Below are 19,464 nucleotides of genomic sequence, written 5' to 3'. Positions count from 1 at the left end.
TTGATGGCGACAGGCTGAACAACAAAACGAGCCTAAAATCAATTTGTCATGGTAAACAATCTGGGTGATTTGTACTAAATAAACAAACGTTCGCCTCTGCAGCAAATATGGCTATGAATTACCAGCGTCTCTAGCAATTAACAGATGCACCAAAAGGCAAAGCGTGTTGCCATGTATTACAGCTACAACTGCTGCACGACACGCTGCAGTGCCCTTACGCGGATAATCGATTTTAACTTTAACTCAGCCTGACCTATTCGAGATACAGGTAACATAACACCTTGGCGGTCACATTAGAATTTAGGTATTTGTCGCGTTGGTTGGAACTTTGGTGTCTCCAACAATTGATTGACTTCACGTATCACGTTTCTGTGCATAACCCCCAATCCAACCGTAATAACCATAAAAAGCTTAGATAAACGTGCCATAGTAAAGGAAACTTTACCTTATTGCACCCTTTGATAGTGTTAAAGTAATAACTAAGGATTAGCGAGTCGATTTGGCGGGAAAAGAAGGCGCGCTTCAGGCGGAAATCGACCTGACAACTCCTACACGATATCTGTGTAGTTTTATGTATATCATACCAATAAATCAAGCTTAGTACACCATAAATTCTAACGCTTGTCAAAGTTAGAGCACTGTTAAAAATCAAAACGAGTTATTTTCAGGATGCCAACCACTATATCAAGGTGACAAAAAGCAAGCACAACCTCAGCAGCAAAAGAGCGAATAAACTGAAGCAGTTGGTCCTGGCGGATTTGCTTAAACACTGTCAAACGAAAGCCCTATTCTCAAAGCACAGAGAAAAGTACAACGTTGACAAAAGAGACATTCAAAGTAAAGATGACACCGCATGTAGGAGTACACCAGTCAATAAGAGCTTCCCGCTCATTCACAACTGTCGCGTTATAACTGTCTGTGTTACCAAAGCTCCAACAAGCTGCGTGGAATGCAACGCCTTATGCACTTAATACTGACCACTGCAACATCGCCTGTTCAACAAGTGCTTCTGTAGAAAGGCCTTAGGTTTTGTACATAACTTTCGTTCCATTAGGATTCCTCTAGCTTGCAACATTTGGTAGATATGTCAAAATGTAGGGCATAGTCGAGATCTGCTTCACAGAAGCCTTGATTCCTAAACGTGCCTGCTAAAGAGGGCTTAGTAAGGCTGCTGAAAGAAGGATCTTGGCTTGGCGTTATCTTCGACATTTTACTTTACATAGTAAATGTCATTACTTGTACAAATGGTAAATGACCACGAAATCTAACCATACAATGGAACACGCCGTGTTGGGGGACGCGGAACTAATTTTGCGCCGAAGCATGTTGTACGACACACGACAGAATCACATAGTACCAAGGCAGCCCGTTTTTGCTAAATTTCACCCTAATTTAAAGAGCGATGCCTGCTTCAGGTTGTGCGTGTATATGATACTACACACTTACTGCACGCCTATGCTTCGTGGTGGCGAAAAAAAACATTTTTCACATGGTAAACATTTGATCTAAATATCAGGCCTGTTGGGGGACCGGAATTAATTTTGGCCAACTGCATGTTGTAGCACACACAGAAGACAAGTCCGGAGCGTTTTGCTATTTCCCCATTAAAGAGCGGCCGCCATGGGTATGATCAGACTACTTGTTTGCTCAGCAGCGAAAAGTCATACCTACTCAGGTACCACGGTGGATGGCGGCCAGTCAAAATTGTTTTACACGCGTATTCTACTGTGCACCCTACTTATTTAAAAAAAAACATCGCTGTTAATAGCATCGTTTATTCATTGAATTCTATCGTAATTGTGTACTTTCTACATTCTACCTTAAAGGAAACAAAAGACAAGCCTTCTCAACTCACATTTCTGCCATCGCTTGGCCAACACTGTTGTCTGGTTGCCTGTTACTGTACCTTATCACCGCAGCACTTGAATTCAAGCTGCATAACGTTCCAAAGGTCGCCTTGTCTGCATAAAATCAAGAGAAAATTCTACTGCTGAACATTACATTTATCTCAAGCTTCCTAATCTTCCAATAATTCTGACAAAATGGGCATCAGCAGGCAACACAACGTGACCCGTAAAAGATTTGCAGGTACGTCTTTAAAGAGTAAATAACACCCCAGATTACTATGAATGAGTGTCATTCAAATTTGCAGTGGAGATCAAACTTTTATCATTTAGAAGGAAATTAACCGTTACATGCTAGTGTTCTGTCTGTTTTTTAGCCCTTCTCTTTACGCCGTCCTTACCCTAACGTCTTCGTTAACGTGTTGTTATGAGAATACTTTCACGTTTTCACATTCTCTCTCACTATATGGAAATGACAAGAAGAACTTTCTCATCCCATCCGCCGGTAATCGAGCTCATGCCACTGCGGCAATTTGCAATTTGGTGCCGTTTGCAGTAAAGGAATTGCTATTGAGGCTTTTTTCTTTATTGCAAAGCTTCAGCAACACAAAACGGCAGCACAGACAGTGCCACGACCGACCACAGCTACCAAACTTTCGAATGCCACCAGCTCTCGTACGAGGACACGTGCATCTCGAACAGCTATTTGGCACTGACACAAGTGCGTGTGCGATTATTGCCACATACTGCTCCAACCTCTAAAGGTAGAGAAAAAGTCAAAGAAAGCTACTCACGTTAATGAAATAATACATAACGCTTGATTGCGCTTATTATAGTCGCAGTGAGGGTAATTCGTTTGCGTTGGGTCATTCCTTGCGAGTGCACCACCGGCTGGCCACCCGAACTGTACGGGTAGTATAGATTACGATACATATAAAGTAATTCTGTTATATGTGTGATCTACTGTTTAGAGCTATTCGGCCAAGTCCCAACAACAACCACAACGCTGGCTGCTGCTGCTGCGATGTGAATACGGCGGGCTTAGTTTTGCCAGACAACAAGAAGCAAGCAAACAGGGGCTGGACATCTGCTGCTGCAGCAGCGCCAAGGAATGCTTCACGTCAAAAATAAAATATACATGAATATGTCCACAAGCAGGTCCACATCAGAGACATGGCAGAAGCAGTGAGATGAACTCCATTTTTTTCTGCATCATTTTGCAAATATGAAGCAGAGTATCAGAAGGTTACCTCACGACGATGGCAAATTTACAATAAAGACAACGGTATGACGGAGAAGACTCCTAGACACAGCGAACCGAGTTTCGAGATTTTAACAGCTGTCGCAGTTAAAGAGGTCCTTGTTTTAGAAATGTGCAACTTTTCCCATGTTCAGTCTGAGGGCAGGGATGACCTATGCGCAAAGCAGAGTTAAGGTATTTCGAAACGTTATATTATAACTCTTTACATACCATTAAAATGTGTTGTCACATTGGCAACAAAAAATAATAATCGCACCTAGAACGCTGCGGTCAACCTTGTCCCCGGTCATCGTTTCTTCCAGTATTGCTTTCCTGAAAGAGAAAGATTTGCGGGAATAGTACAATGTGTATCTTTGTAATCTCGATTAATACATATTCCGGTAATTATTTATGGCTAACATTTAGACACAATTGTAAAAATTTGATATTCATTGGCCTGTATATCATAAGGTAATTGTTAAACGAATAATTGGAGAATTTTTGTCAATCCGCCTGTTATGGATTTAAATTTTGGGGGCAGTAATGTCGGCCTCTTCAAGTGGACCAGCTCATGAAGTAGAATTGGGCTATCTGCCACAGGCAACATTTAAACATTCTAGAAAGTGTTCGCTGATACACCCAGTATGAAACAATACTGTGGTCTGGCAGGGGTAAATAAAATTTAAGCGTCTCGTATAGCATACGAAAGCTTCGCTTGAGTGAACACGGTTTCTTTGTATATAGATCCTTTGCCTTTACCTTGGGTATGTACAAGAGCAGACGAACACTTCGTAGGAAAACTGCCGAATTGAATTCTTTCTATATTTCTAAATATTACAGATTTGTAATATGGCCATATTGCAATTTACAAATTCTAGCCATGGAGTTTGCAAGGCCTTGGAATTGGAATTGGAACAAATTCTCAGGATGACACCAGTGTCAAGATGTTAATTCCCTAACTTTGCAGAGAAATGCATTCGCGTTCTAGTTACTTTTGCACTTCAATGCATAAAACGGCGTTTTGGTAAGAAAGTAACTGGAATGCAAATTAATTTCTCCGCAAAGTTCTGCGTTGCGAACCCCACGGCTAGGATTTATATTATTCCAATATGGGGCATAAGGTAATTACTTCAAAACATAATTAGTGAACTTTAAGGGCAACAGACTTGGACAAGCGGCTGTAGGCCGGACAGATGTGTTTATAGTGATGCAAGTGCAACTGTGCTGTGCCACCTGTGACCGATTGTGATTGTGTATCTGTGCGGCTTTCTTTCTCTATCTCTACTTTCCTGTCACTTTACCTCCCCCTCCCCTCTCTCCCCAGCGTAGGGTAGCAAACCGGACCTTCCCATCTAGTTAACCTCCCTGCCTTTCCCCTTTCTTCTGTCTCTCTCTCTATATATAGTGAACTTTTGGTAATTAGCCGATTATGCATTTCAATTTTTTGTGCATGGAATGTCTGCCTCTTCGAGAAGACGAGCTCAAGAACTAGAATTGTGCCATCTGCCACAGGCAACCTTTACAAATGTTTGAAAGTATTCACTGAAACACCATGTATATGAACTCTGGCCATTACACTGCCTGATGACTTAAAGAGAAATGATAGAAAAATCAGCTCTGCACAATGCCCACGATGCTATTTCTTCAATGCAACTGCATCGTGCTCCATTCGGCACACCACTATTGTATCAATATTCAGCGTATTTTAAGCACCCGCAGAGAACATTGAGACGTTCGCACAAATCCTCTTGATCTCAGTGTGTAGTTAAGAATCACAATATTACTGAAATATGAATCTTTCAACAGTGGTACTCAAAAGTATAGGCTATATGATAAATCTACAAGTGATTGAGCTCATAGTTTGCTTACGTAGTTGCCAGCAAGAAAACTGTATTATTTGGCACCGCATGCGTGGTGGCATATCCAATGAGATTTGTCAGTGTTTTAGAGCCGTTCAGAGCGTCCTTTTGCTTTAGAAATGCCGCGGACAGGTTGTCATTCTAAACGTAGAAAACAGAAAAAGAACATTATTCCGCTCTAACCACTATCGCACCAATCCATGTGTCCACAATAAAGTACTTGTCGTTTGGGCCCGTATATAGTAACATTTACTGCCATTGCAAAATGTACTTCTAAGGCAGATAACTGCTACAAAAAAGTCTTCAACAGCGGCGACACAAGGAAAGTGTCCCTATGTAGCCAATGTTCTGACAAGTGGGCTTGTTTTCGTTAAGGCAACAGGTTACCTCGGGAACTAGAAGAGCGAAGCTTCTCTTCGCCATCCGCGCAGGGTTTTGTGACCCTGGCTGGGGACTGGCTGTTTCTTGCCGAATAGGCCAACGAATCACAGCGGAGCACGTGCGCTGCGCGCGCCGCTGTGTTCCTTGCACCACCATCAGATGGCACTCGCCTCGGCGCATGAGCGGCGGCGCCGGCTGTGCATGGCAAAAAAAAAAGACCCAGAAAGCTCGCCTTCGTGCACCCGAGGCTGCACGGTAATCAGGAAGTAAACGCTTCTTGCAGATAGAATGGATTTTGATTGCGCTCCCTAACGTATCCGCATGCTTGCTCTGGCAGCATGACACGTTCAAGGCCTCCATCGTAGTCACTAGTAGTCTGCAACTCCGCTTAACAAAAGGCTAGGAAATATTTGTGTGCGCCCGCACATGTGTGTGCGTGCGTGCGTGTGTGTGCCTGTGCTTGCGTACATGTGTGTGTGTTTGTGTGTGTGTGTGTGTGTGTGTGTGTGTGTGTGTGTGTGTGTGTGTGGTGTGTGTGTGTGTGTGTGTGTGTGTGTGTGTGTGTGTGTGTGTGTGTGTGTGTGTGTGTGTGTGCGTGTGTGTGTGTGTGTGTGTGTGTGCGTGCGTGCGTGCGTGCGTGCGTGCGTGCGTGCGTGCGTGCGTGAGTGCGTGTGTGTGTGCGTGTGTGTATTTATGCCGGATGAGGACAATAGGTTCTTGCAAAAGGGTGGCAAAATAACCAAAGTTATGAAAAGCAAAGATTTGTTCTTAGAGATAGTTGTCGGGGTGCTCTAGGTACTCCTATGAGGTCAGGATACCTAGCAAAGATAAGCAGTGGTAAGCTGAACGCAAATGATGTTATTTCAGTAAGCTTAGTTTTCCCAGTAAACAAGAGCGAAGCATGCACGATTTGTACAGTTAAAAACTGAGGTGTATAAGTAACTGCGCTATATCTAGAGGTGCGTACACGAAAAGTGAAATGTGCCTACAGCGAAATGATGCAGTGTGTACAAAGATATGGCCTGTCAAAAATTCACAGAGGCGAAAAAATATTTCACAAGTACTGGAATAACTACTAAATATACAAAAGGGCACGACATGAAATCGCGCATGAACAAAAAAGCTAAACAAAAAAAGCGAGTCAGAAACGCGACTTCATCTAAATAAATGGAAGGATATGACTAGCTGTGATAAGATAAGGTGTTGATTGCAAATGTTTAGTGTTACGGTTTGTATTCTTAGTATGAAGAATAAATTCCAGCTCCCTTTGAAACAGGAACGCTGGTCGCTTGCAGTTTCGCATGACATTTATTTCTATTTATTTTCCATCTCTGGGGAAAAGTTTATGTGCAGACTAAAGTTCGACTTTTTTTTAGGAACACAAGATTCAAAAGTTCACCGGGTACATTTGGATGTTCCTTTTTATATCCGTAGTGCTTGGTTGTCATACCATTAATGAGCTGTTCATCTTCGCTGGTATAATATTGGGGCATAATATATGGTACACCGTATAAATTGACAGCAGAACTTCTTTAATTGCAGTGATTTCACTCTTTATAATCTTCTTCTTTCTGGGGTTTTGCGTGCCAAAACCAGTTCTTATTATGAGGCATGCAGCAGTGGAGGGCTCCGGATTAATTTTGACCACCTGGGGTTCTTTAACGCGCACTACAGCGCAAGCACATGGGCGTTTTCGCATTTCGCCTCCATCGAAATGCGGCCGCCGCGGCCACGATTCGTCCCCGCGATTTCGTGCTCAGCAGCGCAACGCCTTAGCTAACTAAGCCACCGCGGTAGGTACTCTTTATAATCTTGACGGTGCTTGCAGTTGTTCACCTGAGGCACTATGATGGCCGTTATGTGGTTGATGGATGATAATTGTAGGCGCTAACTAGTTCGTGATGCTTCCATTACTGTATTAAGTGACCTTTTTTTAACTAAAACGCCTTTTTTTGCCTCAGAACACCTTAAAAGGCGCTCATTGTTTCATATGCTCGTATACTATCATCATCATTATCAGCCTATATTTGTGTTCACTGCAGGACGAAGCCCTCTCCCTGCGGTCTGCAATTACCCCGGTCTTGCACCAGCTTATTCCAACTTGCGCGTGCAACTTTCCTAAGTTCATCACCCCACCTGGTTTTCTGCCGTCCTCGACTGTGCGTCCCTTCTCTTGGTATTCATTCTGTAACTCTAATGGTCCACCGGTTATCCATCCTTCACATTACATGGCCTGCCCAGCTTCATTTTTTTCTCTTAATGTGAATTATAATATCAGCTACCCCCGTTTGCTCTCTCATCACCCTGCTCTCTTCCTCTCTCTTAACGTTAGCCCTAATAATGTTTTGTTTCATCGCTCCTTGTGTGGTCCATAACTTGTTCTCGAGCTTCTGTTAACCTCAAATTTTCTGCTCCATATGTTAGCACTGGTAGAATGCAGTGATTGTACACTTTTCTTTTCAACGACAGTGGTAAGGTCCAAGTCCGGATTTGCCATCCTGCCATATGCACTCCTACCCAATTTTATTCTTCTGTTGATTCCCTTCTCATGATCAGGGTCCCTTGCGAGTAATTGACCTAGATAAACGTATTCCTTTACAGAGTCTAGAGGCAGACTGGCGATCCTGTACTCTTGTTTCTGTGACAGGCTACTGAACATTATTTTTGTCTTCTGCACATCAATCATCAACCCCACTCTTACACTTTCTCCGCTAGGGTTATGAATCATTTGTCGGAATTTGTCCCCATTGTTGCTGAATAGGACTGCCATCTGCAAACCGAAGGTTCCTGAGATATTCGCCGTTGATGCTCACTCCTAAGCCTACCCAATCTACAAGCTTAAATACTTGTTCTAAGCATATAGGGAATAGCATTGGAGAGATTGTGTCTCCTTGCCTCATCCCTTTCTTGGTAGGTAACTTTATGTTGTTCTTGCGGAGAACCAATGTAGTGCTGGAATCTGTAAATATTTACCCAGATGTTTACGTATGCCTCCTCTACTCCTCGATTACACAATGCCTCTATGACTGCTGGTCCTACTATGACCCTAGAATAGTTTTTATGTTTGGAAGCTTGCAGCATGCCCCAAGTGTAACTCCGGCAAGCACCAGCCAGTACACTTAGGTTCTCGCCTCGAAATGATGTTATCCTCTGCTGTATAATATTTCATCGCACAAATTACACCTCTTTGTAACAGGGTTTCTTTGATCTTGTGATGGACAGACACTATACCAGCGGGTTTTTTGCCAGTGGTGAGGTTGTGATACTTCCCATGAAAACTGTAGTTAGGCTAGTTAGCAAAACCTTGCTTGACGCGCATTTTTACTGCGTGTATTACAGTTCAGCTCATGCTCAATCACTGCAGCCGTTCATTTCAAAACAGATTCATGCCATCGGGCAAATATTGTATTTGAAGGTGGTTGTATTCTTAGCTGCACAAATGAATTATATCTTGATCGTTATTCGTCTATTGAATATAAAGTTAGAACAGAGCCAAGGGGGACAACACTGTTTATATTTGCCTTTCTCTCTCACACTGAAGAGCGCAGTTTTGCACGCATGTTACTTCCCCAATAAGAAATTTAGAAATATTTGTTGAATCGACTACTTATTCTCTGAGATCCGGTGACGCAAAATTTAGCATAATACTTCCCTATATTAAAGGCACCTCTCCCCTTCCTAAGGCACATCCAAGATTGCGCCAAAACTGTACATTCTGTCGCCCACTGCAAGGGCTGCATGCTTTTTGATTGCTACTTCTTGTTTTTACCCTGATCCGTTTCGCGCACAGCAAATATATTTTCTACTTCATGCTGCATTTAATTTGGTAAGTTGATGAATGTTTAAATATTCCTGAAGAATCCACCTCACCATACGTTCAACGGCCCCACATACCCATTAGCACTAACCAGTGACGCCATTTGGCGTCATAATGGCGCATTGATGAGTGACACGTACACCATGACTCAACTTAGTCGTGAAGCTTTGAACCAGGTTCTCTCAGGTAGATGCATCGATAGGTAGATAGACAGAAACCAGAAAGTGGATGAAGCATTCTGAGAAATGCTAATTACATTAAAACAAATCGAACAGAGCAATTTAGGTCACGGTGAGGCTTCTTATTAGCTTTTAGATGGTGTTCCCAAATGTAACCTGGGGAACAAAACAACCAAAGTATGTTGCCCTTTCCATAAATTAACTCGGTATTTTTTTTCCGTATTATTGAGTACCATCTAATCTTACCTGGCTTACATCCTGTAGCTGAATTTTCACCATTACGTTTTGAATGTTGAAAGTTTCTTGAACCTGATAAAGAAACAAATGACTATTAAAAAGTAAGAATTGGTTTCGGTACTTGCATTTGACCCTAAAAAAATTTTTACTTGTTTATACCATCAAAGTTTTTATTTGGTTTCTTGCTCTCTTTCTCCGTCGGGACTTTCGAACATGATACGATTACACAGATAACTTCTTTGTACTTTACAATATACTAGTTAGTCTCAAATAATATGCCAGTAATGTGAAAGCAAACAGTTTATTTTAAGCAAGTGTACAAACACGGATGCGGGAGTTCATTGCATATTGTTTATGCAACAGATATCTACAAAAAAAAATTCCACTGTCGATTTAAACTCGCGCCCCTCCGCACAGAAGACCAAACACATCTCCAACCTCTCTTACACCATTCCCATGATCTCGGCGACCACTCCTACGCAAATTAAGTGCTGAACTCACACTTAGATATAGCAACAGTACGACACTTCATCAAGTATATTCACCGCGAGAGACTCCGACATATCACTCCTCTTCTCGTCTTTAGGAACCTATCCCTCAGCAGTAACCAGCAAATCTTTATCAGCAAAGTACTTGCCTGACAGCATTCACAAATGTCAGCAGTACCTGACAACATACGCAAATGGCAGACCCTCGCTGACCGGAGGAAGAACATTGAACCAGTGCTCACCATAACACCGTCTGTCATTCGGTTTGCGAAGCGAACATGCACCTCATATTGCACTGCACTACTTTCGATCCTCATAGACACGACAGCAGTATCTTTCTACATCCTAATATTGAAGCTTTAAGAAAAATGGCATTCTCGAGCACCTCAATAGCACAATAACTTAGCTCACTTCGGCATTCCTAGCGGCCTTGCCCAAGTGATTTAGTGGGTGTCGACCTATCCTCCATATGTCCCTCTCCCCACGAGTCATTTTCGGTTCACCCTTTCCTGAATAACTCAATTAACTTATTCATTTATTAGGTAATTCTAAACCTGGCTAGCACCATATGTACCCAACAAATCATACAGCTGATATCGACCAAGCTATTTAAAAAAAGCAGGCTACCATATACGAGGACGGAACCCACAGAATTCCTCTTGTACAGTTTAGGGTACTTTTTCTCTTAACTTTAATTACACAATTAACCGAAATTATTGCAACGTTTTTATATTTAGCTGCCGAATAGCGTATGTTCGAATGACGCATTGTGCGTCCCTTTCGAAAACATATTATTCAAAAGTTTCCATCCTGCTAAATGATATTCAGTTATTTCATACCTATAAGTAATCAATTACAAAAAATTTCCCTTGAAGCTAAGGTACCGCAACTATTCCACGTTATTTATGTTAAAACACATGCGACACAAAATGCATCCATTCTGCATGCTCGTTTTTGTCGCGGTCGCGTTAGCGATAGAGATCTTTAAAAAGTACACCAACGATTACGATACTCCCTAATGCGAAATCTGAGCGCAACTCTATAGGTGTTTTTATTTCGGGAAATATTGAGGGAAACAATTTGCGAGAGAAATGTGGCAGAGGCGGCAATAGTCGAAAATATGATTTCCGCGTCAAGCGCGCCGGCTTTTATACATGACTCATGGAAGGTTCCAGAGTAATCGATGGTGCAGCGTGGCTTCCAGAAAGTACGGCATCATGCTATACAATATACAATACGCGTCGCGCATACAATTAGGTTACAAAACAATGGCAAACAATGCCAATCGAAACAAGCGCGAACGAGACCAAACCAAGGAAACCCATTAAACAAGCGCGGGCGACACCTTACGGGAGCAGACGATAGTACGAAACGAGTGGTCCGGCTGTGACCAGATACGAGTACGCAATGAATTGTCGGGCGGGTCCACATGATACCAGTTTCCCGCGGGTGCGACTGTTTTGACAACAAATCCGTACAGGGTCGGGGCCTCGCCTTGATGACGTATCACCATTTCCTTCTTTTTTCCCCCTCTGTCTGGCGGCGCGGTCGGACCGACCACGCCGCCAGAAAAGAGGAACAGCACCATTACAAAACTACTATAGCGAGGCCTGTTAAAACCATGAAGTATTTGGTCATAACACATTTGTCTGATGGCAACACTCAAAAGTATGCCATGTCTGTAACTGATCTCTGGAAAAGCAAATAACTTGTCTATAGCTAAAACGCGTTCTGTAACAAATATAAATGCGAAATTCTAACTTAATCCAAGGCATTTATATTTTTTTAGAAATGTAATGGACAGAGCAATACACACGGTATATCCCACACTTTCCGGGCTACCCAAAATTTCTTTACTTCCAGCATGCTCCTGAGAGACGGCGTTGACCACTTTGGACCAGCAGCAGCAGTAATGGCTGATTCAGCGGGCACGCGAAGTGGCGCAAGCCAAATGAGCCCTGAACAAAGGGTTCTAGCCTACGAGGAAGATGCCCCACCCTTATAAAAATAAATTCTTCTTTCTCGGGCTCTTTCTATTCCACGCTGTATTTTTTTCATACCGGCAATTGGTATTTAGTAACATACGAACTAATTGCCCATCTGTTGATGTCTGCTGCTCCAATTTTATGCAATCTTATGCGCGAACTCTCCGAGTTCGCGCATAAAATCATGGAGAGCGAACGCACGGCGGAAAGCAAACGCGACCGTCGCGCGAAAGGCCGTGGGAGTATGGGAGGGAGGGAGGCGGGGCGGTGCTATGCTCCGGCACCAAAAGCGTATCTTGCCACTCAATCTCCCACACGAAAGCAAGCGGGAAGGCAGCGCGGGAAGGAGGGGGGGCAGCTTCTACTCTGCCAACAAATTCTCCTTTGCACTTTGCCCGGCGGTGCCGGTCGCCCGCACCGTCTCTCCACACGGCTCTGACCTTTGTATGCGCTGTGCATTCGCTGCTCAGTTTCCGTTGAAGCGATAGACCGTGCGAACCTGCGCTTGTTGCCAGCGTTTTGACAGTCGTTGGCTGCGGTCATTCCGTGTGATCTATTCATGTTTGCTTGTGCTCGCTGACACCTCGATTGTTAATTCAGTTAGTAAGCCAATGTGTCCAAGTTTATGCAGCCGATAAAACTACTATCCCTACTCCGAATAGCTCTCTACTAATTTGCTATCGCAATCGATGCTTCGCCTTTCGGGCGAAACTGCGACATTTTTTATATCTTCGCTCCAGTTTATGTGGAAGAAAGGTGAAACAGGCTGCTTTTACCTTTTTTAGCAATGCCGTGAAATATAATAATATTCCAGTTTCATTTGTTAAATGACCTTTTTGTAGCGCTGAAGGAATTGTGAAATCGTATAAGACGTTTGTGAGGATGGTGATGCCTTCACCGATCGTCCGTGGTGGTGGTCTCCCCGCTGAAACACAAATAGTACTTTTGAAACATGAAGTAATTAGTATTATTGCGACTACTAAGCACACTTTTACATTCCTCGTTTTCTGCCTTAATAATTTATCAAGAAATAGAACAACAATTTTGAGGCCTCTATGACACAATACTTAACATGAGGCTTTTCACGCTTTAAAAAATCGCATTGAGACTGCAACTCATTCACTGCCTCCCAAAAACGCAGTGGATTGTTTATTAATTAGCAACGCGATATCGGCGCTAGGGTGCAAGTCATCACATAATTAGGTTTATTTGGATACTTTGTCACGAATAACGTTCACACACTATTTATTTCATTTTGTTTATTCGCAGGATTCTTAATGGCTCTGCTTCGGCAGGGGCAGTACAAATATACAAGTGGTTATAAACTAATAGTCTGCAAGAACGATAAGACCAAATACAAAACAAAAGAATGCTAACAGAATTCAGTTAGTAAAACTCATTTTAACAATGGGTGACCCAATGAACACAACTCTATGATGAACATATACGAGCTCACAGGCTATATGGTTTGTTAGCACCTCACAAAAAACAAAGAAGCAAAACTAGCAAAAAAACTAATTAACAGTGCATAGTATGTCGCGAATCTTTACTGTGTCAGGCTCCATGGCAATAAAAGAAGGCAAGCTGTTCCATTGACTAGTGAACCAGGTGATAAAAGAAAACGCGAATAGTAATGAGTGGCATGATACGCGGTTGACTTTGTAACGTTGATCCCGTAGTAGAAAGGCAGAAGACGGTGACTGTAAGTAATCTTCACATATAGAAGCATGATAAAACAGTTTATAAAACAGGCAAGGACGGGCTAACTTGCTTTGATTTTAGTACCGTGCACGAGATATTTAGCAACCCGGCTTCCAACTCCTCAGCCGATAAAATTTCCACTCTATCTAGGCCCCTTAGCTTGTCTTCGTCAACCCCATATTACCATCCGGGTATATTTTTGCTGGGTAATATTTTCAAGTTTTTTAGGGGGAATAATGACCACAAGAGTCCTGGATGCCTTAGACACCAGTCACCAGGACCAAGTAATAAGCACCTCAGTGAATGCGACAGTTCAGAACAAACTTCTGGTCTCTAACGACGACATAACATTTTAAAGCGCATCTCTTAATCACATGTTATCGAGAATACTCGCTTGTCGCTTGCCAAGAAATCTGAGCTAGCATAATAAATACTGCATATACTGCAATATATGTCAACCCCTCTATGCTGAACTCGAGGCGAAATGAAAAAAAAATTCTTTGTTGATAGGTACACCATAAGTTCTAGGAAAACGAAAAACTTGGAACATGACGCACGTTTATTTAACGTAAGCTTGGCTTCCACGCTACTCGTTGCCACAAGCTGCATTCTCGTCGGAACTACCAAAGAAGCCATCCTTGTCAGATGTATCGCAGGTGCCTTAAGCATCATGACCGCGTCGTATTTCGTGCCGTCATTTGCGTGGAATATGCAGCATTTCACATACTCAGCGACCCATCTTGGGCCAACGGTTGGTCTCGAACCTTGTTGCCTCAGCATAGCAGCACGATGCGCTACCCATTCGACCAAGGACTACCCAGTTGCCTAGGTAGGCAGAAAACCGGTTGGATACAAATATACAAACATAAGATAGATAGATAGCCCTCGAAAAGCTCTTGAAGTATCTCAATGCTGTAAAAGCAAAAAAAAAATGCGACGAAAGTTAACGAATAAAATAAAATGAAAAAAAAACACATACAACTGCATGAATAAACAACTACGTAATGAGAAACAATACTGCAATAACACACCATTCAGAGACGCAAAACTTGAATGGAATTACATATAAATTATGAGAACACAGGAGAGGAGTGCAGCTAGAAATAAGGCTCTAGGGAAAGTCTGATTCTCGTGACACAAAGAAGTCAGGATGTTTTCAAAAATATCAAGATGGATTAAATTACAGCTGTAATGCTCTGAATTCTGTGTAGAGATGAGTGTCTTCTGAAAGAGGCAGAAATGAGGAAGGGCCAATGTTCCCTAGTAGCTTTCTGTGGAACCCACAGTGAAGTACAAGCCAGAGTATCCTAACATGTAATAATTCAATAATTGATTTTAGATAAACATTGGACGTGGGTAGGACTATATCTGCAGCTAAGTGACGGAAGGGTAGGATGATTATTCCGACTATAAAGGTGCGTGAGGTCTGAAAACGATGTTTACATAAACTCATCAACTTCTTCTGCACGCCCTCAATTAAAATGATATTTGAAATTGTTGCGCCATTCTGCAATTTTGAGGCGTATAAGAATAAAAGGAAACCGATGAATGTAAGCAACTTGAGGAAGGGAAGTGTGCTGCGGAGACCTCTTGCCAGTTTACAGACGGAACCGTAATTGCGCAGGCCTCGTGATGCTACGCGTACAGAGAGGGCGGAGAAGCTCAACGTAATATGAAAAAGCAAACCGTGGACGCTTATTTCAAGAACCCTCGCCAACACTGCCCGGTGAACAAAATAAGAGAAGGCGATATCGTTAGTTTTAGGTGAATATGAAAAAACAATCTGCTTTTCTACGAATAAAAAGCGAGCACAGTTAACGAGCACAGTTCAGAGAATGAAGACAGGTTGGACGGCAGAGCACAGCAATCCCCAATATGGTGTATTTCCTTTATTATTTTGTTGTCGTCATCGCAAAGGAGAAATCGGGACTTCTTGATTGCCGAGGAAACGGCCTCGATGAAAAGAAGACGAGAAGAGGACCTAACGCGGAACCTTGGAACGCACCACTACATACCGTTTAAAGACAAAAAATATTGATCACTGAAGTTCTCGAAGCTGCACCTATCGAGGAGATAGCTGCGTAGTGGAGCTACAGCAGCAGCTTCCACATCGCATTGCGCAAGCTTTTCGAGCAGTCGGGGACGACTGACTACATCAAAGGCTTTGCTGGGGTTGCAATACAAAGCGTCAACTTTCCAATTTACGAGAAAATCGTGAAAATCTACTTCATCAAGATGACGAGTTTTTTGGCGGTTGAGTGGTCTGAAAGAATCTCATGTTGATTGGAAACATTTCTTTTCCGCTCAACAAGAGTACAAAATTCGAAAATTTTCAGTAGTGCTGAGAGAAATAAAATAAACTGCTAGTACGCAACGTCCTGCTTGGGGCTGCATTTGAAAAAGGGAAAGCCCAGGTGGTTTTTATGTACACGCGAGAAAGCGTAATTATTCCGACAGTTAATAAAGATTGATGGCATCAAAGGTACCTTAGCACTGCCGTAGCCTTTGGTAATGGCGGCCGGGATGCCATCTGGGCCGCTAGACAAAAATCGCCTCAAACACCTGAGGTTTTCGCTGATGTCAAAGAGTACCGAGTTCAAAATTCAAGCCAAACAGCGCGGCTGATCGACAGCGCTGTCAGCGGACGGTTTGCACAAAGTTAAACAAAGAACAGGCTAGAATAGTAATATTGTTATTATTATTCTTAATATGACTATAGTTATTATTTATTTATTTTGAGAATAATAATGCTTATCACTAGAGACCGGATTTTAGGCAAATGCCTTTTTTGTTCCTTGCGCTCCTATCACCCCAATTTGATATATGAGCATGAATTAGAGGTTAAGAAAGGCTTTTATAGTGTTCTTATAGTACCAATAAATGTCTATTTTGGGGTGTGTGCCTAAATGCCTATAAATGCCTATAAATGGCTATTTTCAATATCGGCGCCTATATGAACACTATTTAGCCTCAAGTTTCGCTTTCGAGTGCAGCTAGAGACCATTATTCATGTTACCGGTCAACATTGACTGTTCGGAACTCTATGGGGTTCAACCTAGTTCTTTAGTTCAACCAACTGCTAGAACTGGAAAACAACTGCTAGCAGCATTGAAACGCGACGCGCCGGTCAGCATACGCCGCCGCGCTGACATTGCGCGAGCTGTTGGCGAATTCGAAACCGCGGAGAGCCGTCAGGGGAAAGGAGAGTGAAGAGCAAAAGAAGAAAGAACAATGTGATGTGCACACGGCTTTTGGTTTGCTTGTAATTTACTTTTTAAGGTGTTCACCGCCGTCGGGCGTTCCTTCTCAACGTACGAGATCATTCTCAGTGACAAGTGGCACAATTTTGAATCCAAAAATCTGGAGATGGTGGTAGTTTGCTATTGTTTCCACAATCTTCACAGTGATTCTTAGACTACGTTCCGCGTGCTCTCCAAACATATTTCTTCAAGCATGTGCACTTCAAGTGGGCGGAAGTGTATTTGGCAGTGTTCGGACGTCTGGCCTGTACAATTCGGATAATGTCATTGTACATGAGAAAATTGCGAACATTTGTACCTAACAGTCCTCATGCAAGAACATTCAAATTTCTTAATAAATCATAGTCTCTCTTGCATTTGTTATTTATCTGTTTTTGTTGTGTCTTAATTTATTTGCTTCATGCAGACATAAAGTATCGTTTTTTTTATCAGTATTCCCAGCTTTCAAGTATTGTTTTTCATGCCTGTTTCACTATATGCGACGCTCGAGTACAATGGCCAATGAACATGAATATGAGCAGTGTGCTTATTGAATGAAGGCAATTGATTGTCATTAGTCCAGCAGTTTTACGGGACAATTGCACGGTTATGTTCAACTGTTGGAGCCTTTGTGCCATCATAGACAATAACATTTCTTGTTTTCCTATCGTAGATATAGGCCGCGCATGGTCTTCGTTTGAAATTATTTGCATTTATGTAAAAATTTATTGTGCCTATATTTATGGCGTTGGAGGCCTAAAACATTGTTTTGCCTGCCAATTTTTGGCACCTAAAACGCGTTTTCTAATGCCTAAAGATCCGGCCTCTACTTATCACGCCTTGATATATGCGAGTTGTTTAACGGCGCCAGCCCAACTCAAGAAGGAGACTTGGGCTGCTGTTGGCAGCGAGTAGCGAGAAGTGCAAGCACCTTAAAGAAAAATAAAACCAAGCACAAAAACATGAAATGTATATAGCTACAATGTTATACGGGTGGCTTGAGAAAACTAGAGAAGTTTTCTCGCAGTTAATGAACTAATTACCGCTACTAAGGGAGCAAATGTTAGTATCAGGCAAAGATTCTTGGAATATAGTCGCTCCTAATAAAATGACCATACTTCGTTTAAGATATCAGAACCAAAACAAGATGTCAAATTCCACCAGTTGAACAGGCACATGCGGAATTAAAGAGCTACTGTCAATAAATTAATTGCATACAACGGTTTAAAATTCCGACAAGCGCAGATTTTACACGCGGCAATGCTTTCTGACATATTCTCTCTTACAATACTCTTATAGTGTATTAGACGCACTTAAGATAGTCTCCGTAAAGCTATCATAGAGCAATTTTTCAAAAGAACAAAGAACAACTTACTCAGAGAAGTTATACTGAGTTGACACGATGAAATCCATAGTAACAGCACAAAGCCAATGCTTCTTCTAATAGTGAACATTTCTGAAATATCAGGTAAAGAAGCTACGTATGACTTCGTCGTTTTCGTGAATATATACGCTGATGCGAAAGCCCTCCTAAGAAGTCGTCAGACGCCATTTCCTCTGCCGTTCGTGAGTTTCGCTAGAGGCACTTTTGATGTAAACAACCCAATAAAGGCCAAATTTTGTTTATGCTAAGAAAGCCATTTCTGAAAACGTGCCCCGACAGCATTTGCAAGAGTGTTTTTCTATCATACGTAGTTCTCTTCATTTCAACGCGTCAGTGTACCTTTGTGTAAGGCGAGGTATTTTTCTGCCATTACCAAGACGAGTTTTTTTATTTATTTCTACGTACGTGTTTTTCACAGAAATAGAATGATCTATTTCTCTTATTTTATTTGTCTGCAAGTAATGCCGGGAATTGGCTTACGTCTTCTTGTTTTTCCGGGAAGCTATTATTTAGGTTCACTCTCGCTACGTCATATGAGAATTGGTTTTGAAACTTTCTTCGTGTCTTCGTGCTAAAGAGATGGTTGGATCGATCAGATGGTAAGATCACCGACGTATACGATACTCCCTATAGTGCGAAATTTGCGCGCAGCTCTTTACGTGTTTTCATTCCGCGATATATTGGCTGGCCCCGTCACCCTGTCTCGTCCGCCACGTTAAAAACGGTGCGAAGTGTAGGCGCGACTGTCTCGCAAATCTGGAGATCGCGAGAGGCAGCGCGTGGGTGCTGCGTGGGCGAGATTCACAGCAGCTGCCGCCAACAGACTTTCGCTCATGCAGCACTTTATTTCCATATATGGTATTCTTGGACGCGCTCGCCGCATGTCGTCGGTGAAAAGACGACGGCGCGCTAGTCTAGCGCCATCTCGCAGTGGTCCTCGCCCGTCTTGCGCGGCACTACGCTTTTCTTCTCAAGCTTTCGCCATACCCTCCTAATCCGCTTTCCGCCTCATGGTTCCGTTTCACCTTTCTCCTCCGCCTTTCCCTTCGCGCCCTATTCGCTATCGCCGTCTTTCATCGCCCGCTGCGCTCCACCTTCGCTCTTTCATTC

General features: G+C 42.6%; 1 protein-coding gene across 1 annotated transcript in view; it reads right to left on the bottom strand.

Annotated features, from left to right (window-relative positions):
• The window catches only part of LOC125939873 (uncharacterized), a 70,603-nt gene extending 52,127 nt beyond the window's left edge, over nucleotides 1-18,476 (bottom strand). The window contains exons 1-6 of the mRNA XM_049655378.1: nucleotides 18,346-18,476; nucleotides 12,807-12,955; nucleotides 9,567-9,629; nucleotides 4,954-5,084; nucleotides 3,362-3,417; nucleotides 1,856-1,961 (exon numbers count right to left, since the gene is read on the bottom strand). Of these exons, the coding sequence (XP_049511335.1) occupies nucleotides 1,856-1,961; nucleotides 3,362-3,417; nucleotides 4,954-5,084; nucleotides 9,567-9,629; nucleotides 12,807-12,955; nucleotides 18,346-18,424 (584 nt within the window). The 5' untranslated portion in view covers nucleotides 18,425-18,476. The remainder of the gene's footprint in view (nucleotides 1-1,855; nucleotides 1,962-3,361; nucleotides 3,418-4,953; nucleotides 5,085-9,566; nucleotides 9,630-12,806; nucleotides 12,956-18,345) is intronic.
• Nucleotides 18,477-19,464: the final 988 nt, after the last annotated feature.

The sequence above is a fragment of the Dermacentor silvarum genome, chromosome 9 (assembly GCF_013339745.2).
Source record: "Dermacentor silvarum isolate Dsil-2018 chromosome 9, BIME_Dsil_1.4, whole genome shotgun sequence".
Classification (NCBI taxonomy): Eukaryota; Metazoa; Arthropoda; class Arachnida; order Ixodida; family Ixodidae; genus Dermacentor; species Dermacentor silvarum.
Note: the sequence above shows the minus strand (reverse complement) of the source record. Positions and strands in the feature narration are given on the sequence as shown.